At 46.4% G+C, this 5,649-nt stretch overlaps 1 protein-coding gene across 1 annotated transcript; it reads left to right on the plus strand.

The window, feature by feature from the left end:
* The first annotated feature begins 645 nt into the window (after positions 1-645).
* On the plus strand, positions 646-1,482 carry LOC143296174 (uncharacterized). Its single transcript, XM_076607987.1, has 2 exons — positions 646-1,026; positions 1,471-1,482. Exons 1-2 carry the CDS (start codon positions 646-648, stop codon positions 1,480-1,482), a joined length of 393 nt encoding a protein of 130 aa, XP_076464102.1.
* The last annotated feature ends 4,167 nt before the right edge of the window (positions 1,483-5,649 follow it).

Raw genomic sequence — 5,649 nt, forward strand, 5'->3', positions numbered from 1 at the left:
TTGGGCGTTTGACCCCGATTGGGCTTCTTGCCCCGAATTACCCAACGTGCATTGTGACGTCAATGATTACGTCATCAGAAAAAAGGTAATAACTCTGAAATGCTGAAAAATAACACAGTTTGTCCAGACTGGTGTATCTCCAGAACATTTTCTCAATTGCAGGCTTATTGTACCGGATATTGTTTTATGACTTGAAACATCACTTTCTGCTGTTTTCCCCCTAGCACTGACGGGGTTTTCAACTGATTACATTCATCCACATAAATGTGGAAGGGTAGGAGGATGGAGGTGAGGTGGGAGAGGTGTGTGAGTCGTGAGTGATGATACACTGTTTTGCAAGTAAAATCGTATTTTCTTTCGAGTTTGTATCTTAACATTTTTTTTATAATGGGGCTGAGGTTGGGAAAGTTGTGAGTCTGAGTGATGTTAAACTGTTTTCAACTTTGTATGACAACATGTTTTTATCATATTCATGTGTCTTACTTGTATTAGATGGTTAAATGCGCTTAAACCCGAGGGGTAGGCACTATATGAACCAAAGTACAATGATGAAGATTATCATTGTCATGATGATGATGATTATCATTACACTCTCCCTCTAAAACTCCAACGATAACAAACCCCAAACAAAACACACCTGCTCCCATGGTTATTGCCAGACATGGCACTGAACGGGTCAGCTCTGTGTCCAGGTCTGGATCCACCATGCCGCCAACTGGCGCGGTCATCTCCCTTGACCTCAACTGCACCACCGTCACAACAACCACCAACACCACCACGGCAGCCTATGATGCGGAAGGCGCCATGAAGTTCACCGTGGCCCTGGTCTTAGTGTTCGGCGTCGGAGTCATCGGCATGCTGGGCTTCTACCATCAACGGAACTTGGATGAGGACCTGTCGAACAAAGAGGCGGACGACTTCGTGAAGCGCTTTGAAAGAAAGCGCTACAACATGGAGAAGCAGTACCAAAAGAAAATAATGCGACAACTTATCGAATCTTTCTTTGCCAGGACTCTTCGAGTTAAGGTGACAGCTTCTTTATCTCTGTCTCTGTCTGGCTGGCTGTCTCTCCCTCCTTCCCATTCTGTATCAGTTTTATCTTTCTGTCTGTGAGCGAGTGCCGGTGTTCTTTTGAATGCGTGTGCGCGCAGCTGTGAGATTGCCCATATTTTACTTGTGCTGTGTTAGTGGTTTCGGTAGTTTTCTCTGATAATTTCATAGACTGATCCAGGTCATGTTTTTGGGTAATAATGATGCTAAAACGAGAGAAGCTTAGTAAATACCTAACTGCAAATTTTCAGGCAGACCCTGATTTTTTTTTTTCAAAGAAAGAAGAATCAGTATCAGTAAAAGAAAAGAGGAAAGAGGAAATATTTCGGGATAATAAATGAAAATTTTTAAAGTGCAACAACATGAGATTAGAATTTCTGTACAATTGTGCAATGACTTACACAACACATATGGGTACAGAGCTTTGTATAACAAGGGAAAACTTCACGATGGCCTGCTCGCGAGTGGGGCTGGCCGCTCGTGAGGTGCTGCTGGGCCGAGTGGGCAGTGTCCAGCCTATGGTATTGGCTGTCCGGCCTCCCATCATGCCTTGCAGCCCAGATTGTGAGATTGAGCCTACATTGTGGGGTTCGTCGCTTTTTGTAATTCGAGAAAAAAAAGGAAATAATTACATAAGGTGAAACCATGTGACCATCATATCTTTCTGAGCTTGTTAACCCGTATTTGCCAAACAACATTGAGATCTCTTGACTCCTCCCAGCTAACTGTACCCCAATACTTCCTTAACTCCTATGGAAAGAGGTCAGTTTCCGTCTTGGGCCCAACAACTTGGAATTCTCTGCCTATTGCTCTCAGATAAACAACTCATCTATCTACCTTTAAAACGAATCTTAAAACTTATCTCTTTAAAAAATACTTGTCATAACTCAAATGGTGCTGTTGTCCCAGGCTGATGGCAATGTGAGTGTGTGTGATGTGTGAGTAGAGAGAATGGGTGTGGGTATCTTAGATGGATGGTGGTGGTGTGGTTTGATAGGAAGAATGACTGCCGATTTTTACCCCTTTTACTTACCTTTTTTACCTTTTCTATCCAAAACAATTTTTTTTTTTACAAAATCTATGGCATGCAAATTACAGTTAAGCTACTTTTTACATGTATGTATTTTAAGTGAAAATTGCTATTATCTCAGCCATTTAATCATGTGTGTGTGTGTGTGTGTGTGTGTGTGTGTGTGTGTGTGTGTGTGTGTGTGTGTGTGTGTGTGTGTGTGTGTGTGTGTGTGTGTGTGTGTGTTGGACTGTAACAGTTGTAGTACTGAGAGTATGTTACTTTGTGGGTTTTGTGCATTGTGCTTTTATAATATTAATGATTCTGTTTTATGTTTCTACTACTTTTTATGTGCTTTCTTGTTTCAGTCACTTTAGGTACTGGATTGTAAAACGCTTAGAGCTTGCTCATGCTTGAATGATAGCGCTATATAAAAATAAAATATTATCATTATAATTGTGTGAGCCATCGCACAATAGTGCAGAAATTCTAATTTTCTGTCATTACACTTTAAATTTTTTTCAATTTGAGTGCAATGGCTTACACATATGGGTGACTGTTTGACCGTCGCATGGGTTCAGCAAGTGAGAGACAAGGATAGAACTAAACATGATATAGACATATAGAAATACAGAGCTATGAAAGAATATAACAGAAACACAGACGGATAGCGGAAAAAGGACATGTGTAAACATATGCTGTATTTATGTACACAATACCAACCAAACGAAACGTACACAAGAGAACGAACGAAAGGAAAAGTACTCAACAGACCATCAGTCAGTGGGGATAACAGCGTCCTGAATCAGCTTGGATTCCACAGGCATCACAGTTTCCTGCAGGAGAATCCTGACGTAATGTCTGAAGGGTGTGTCGCGGCATGACCAATCAGCGCTGTTCATGATGGTCTGCAGTGGAATGTCGTGTTGACCCCGGAAGTGCAGTTACCCCGGCATCGTGTAGAATGCTAGTGATCCACCTGACTGTCGCCAGTTTCACGGGTTTGAAGGTGAAAGGGGAAACAATGAGTTGTGAACCCTGTCGTTGATCCGCTGTCCGGCGCACGTATTCCGACACATATGTGACGGGACACAAGTTGTTTTTTTTAAATTCTTACGCACTTTGAGCTTGACCAGCGGAGATCTGTGTGATGGCCTGTCCGTCTTTGAACCGAAAGCCGCTTGCAACACCACACAATTGGAACTGACATGACACAGAGAACTATCCACCAAAAAAAGAAGTAGATCACTCACTCTTTTAGCTGTGTAAGCAGCAAGCATGAACACGACCTTGTAAGTCAGTTTGTCCAAGGGTAGATGTTGTGCAGGGTGCCACTGGGCCAAATGCAACAATACAGTCCCAATATCCCAGGTGGGCACAACTTGTACAGAAGGGGGTCGTTTATTAAAAACACATTTGATGAACCTACACACAAGGAGATGCTTCCCTAAAGGTACAGGTTTGTGTACTTCTAAAATGGAAGAAATCGCTGAACGATGCACGTTACGGGTCCTCCATGACAGTCCCTTATCAAACAGGTACTGTCGGTACTGTAGAATCATTTCCACAGAAATGGTAACTGTGTCCAGAGACTGGTTGGCACAGAACCGCTGCCACTCACGCCACACGGCTTGGTATTGTCAACGGGTACTCCCACGCCAACTGCCCTCGAGCATCTCAAAAGTAGTCGATGGAAGGTGCAGCCCTGTGGCTGACTGCATATGGACCATACTGTCAGCTTGAGAGCCTCCAGGTTCTTGACTGGTTGGCCTGTCGCTGTGTTGATCAAGAGATCCGACGACAGCGGGATCCTGTGCGGCTCCATCATCATCGGCGTTCAAGGGGAGTCACTCCAGCATGGTGCTATCAGCAGCATCCTGGAGTTAGTGGCCCTCGACTTGCTCACCACCGTCGGCACCAGAGTGGGAGGTGGGAAGGTAAAGAGCAGGGTAAAGGTCCAGGACTGGGTGAGGGCATCCATCACGTACGCCTGGCTGTACCCCTGTTGTAGGGACATGTATCGGCGAAGCTGTGCCGTCTCCCTGGACGTGAAGAGGTCGATGTGGGGCTGGCTGAAACAGTGAAAGATTTTCCTGAACACACGAGACAGGTGCCACTGTGTGTCTTTGTCTCGTGAAAGGGAGTCGGCAATGGTACTGGCCATTCCCTTCACATACACCGGGATTAAAGTGATCCTGATGCATCGACACCACATCAGAACACGGCAAGCGGGTCGCGAGAGAGTGAGAGACTTGGTCCCCCCCTCCTTTGCTAGGTACACCACAGCTGTGCAGTTGTCTGTGTGCACAGGCATTCCCCGTCACTGTGTCCTGAAACTCCCGTAGGGCATACCACACCGCTAGAAGTTCCAGGTAGTTAATGTGTTGTCCCACCTCCACTGTCTACTAGCGGCCACTCGCAGTCAGGGATTGCAAATTCGCCCCCCAACCGGTAATGTACCTGTCTGTTGCCATAATTACATCTGGGTGTGGTCGGCATAGTGGAAGAGATGAGGGTTGGAATGTACTCCAAAAATGGAGACTGTCCCTCGCTTTCTGGTGCCTATGTCTTGAGGGCGCCGGTGCACAGAACAAAGTGTGGCTTAAAGTTCCCGCGAGTACAATCTTGCATGGCGCACTCCACATGCCACAAAAGATATCTTTCTTAGGAAAGACAGCAGAAGGCGCACAGACACAGTGTGATGATTGTGTATCATGTCTGTCAGCAAGTGGATCTCTGCAGCTTTGTTTGATGGGAAAGTCACTGTCAGTGTGCGGGTGTCCCACTGCAAGCCAAGGTAGGAGAACTGCTGCTGAGGTATGAAAGCGGACTTCTTTGTGTTAAGGGAAAATCCTAATTGGGTGAGAAGGCGCCTCGTTGTTCTGAGATGTGACAAGGCTGCTGCTCAGGTGCGGGCTGTAGGATGTCGTCTAGGTAGATGACAATGGGCACCCTTTGCGATTGTAGGTAGTGAACAACTGGCCTGGTCACTCTGGTGAAGCAGTACGGGTTGGATGACAGACTGAGTGGCAGCACTGTGTAGTGGTATGTTTGCCCTCTCCATATAAATTGGAGGAACCGCCTGTGCCTGGCATGGATTGGGACATGGAAATAGGCGTCATTCATATCCAGACACACAGCCCAGTCGCCTCGTTGTATTAGCTGGCATACGTCCTTCCTTGTGGTCATGGAGAAGCCGGGAGCCTTGACGAACTGGTTCAGGGGCTTTAAGTTGATGATGGGGTGGAGCTTTCCATCTTTCTTGGGGACAAGGAAAAGGCGGCTGTAAAACCCCACACCCCTGCCAACTCTCTCGATGGCCCCTTTTTGAAGCAAGGCTTTTATTTCCCGGTCCATCTGTTGTTGGTGTGCTGAGGACAGTTTGATCTCCATACGCTGGGCCACCCGTGGTGACGTCAGGGGAGGTCTGGTGTGGAACTCAAGCTGATAGCCCCGGACTGCCTGAAGGACATAAGAGTTGTCGGTGATTTCTGCCCAGGCTGCTGCATGTGCAGACAAGTGGCCTGCAACCTTCAGCTGTTGGTCGTCATGGTGACTTTGGATGCTTTTTTTGGTAGGTGGTCCTCTGC

This window comes from Babylonia areolata, chromosome 2, assembly GCF_041734735.1.
Source record: "Babylonia areolata isolate BAREFJ2019XMU chromosome 2, ASM4173473v1, whole genome shotgun sequence".
In the NCBI taxonomy this organism is placed as follows: domain Eukaryota; kingdom Metazoa; phylum Mollusca; class Gastropoda; order Neogastropoda; family Buccinidae; genus Babylonia; species Babylonia areolata.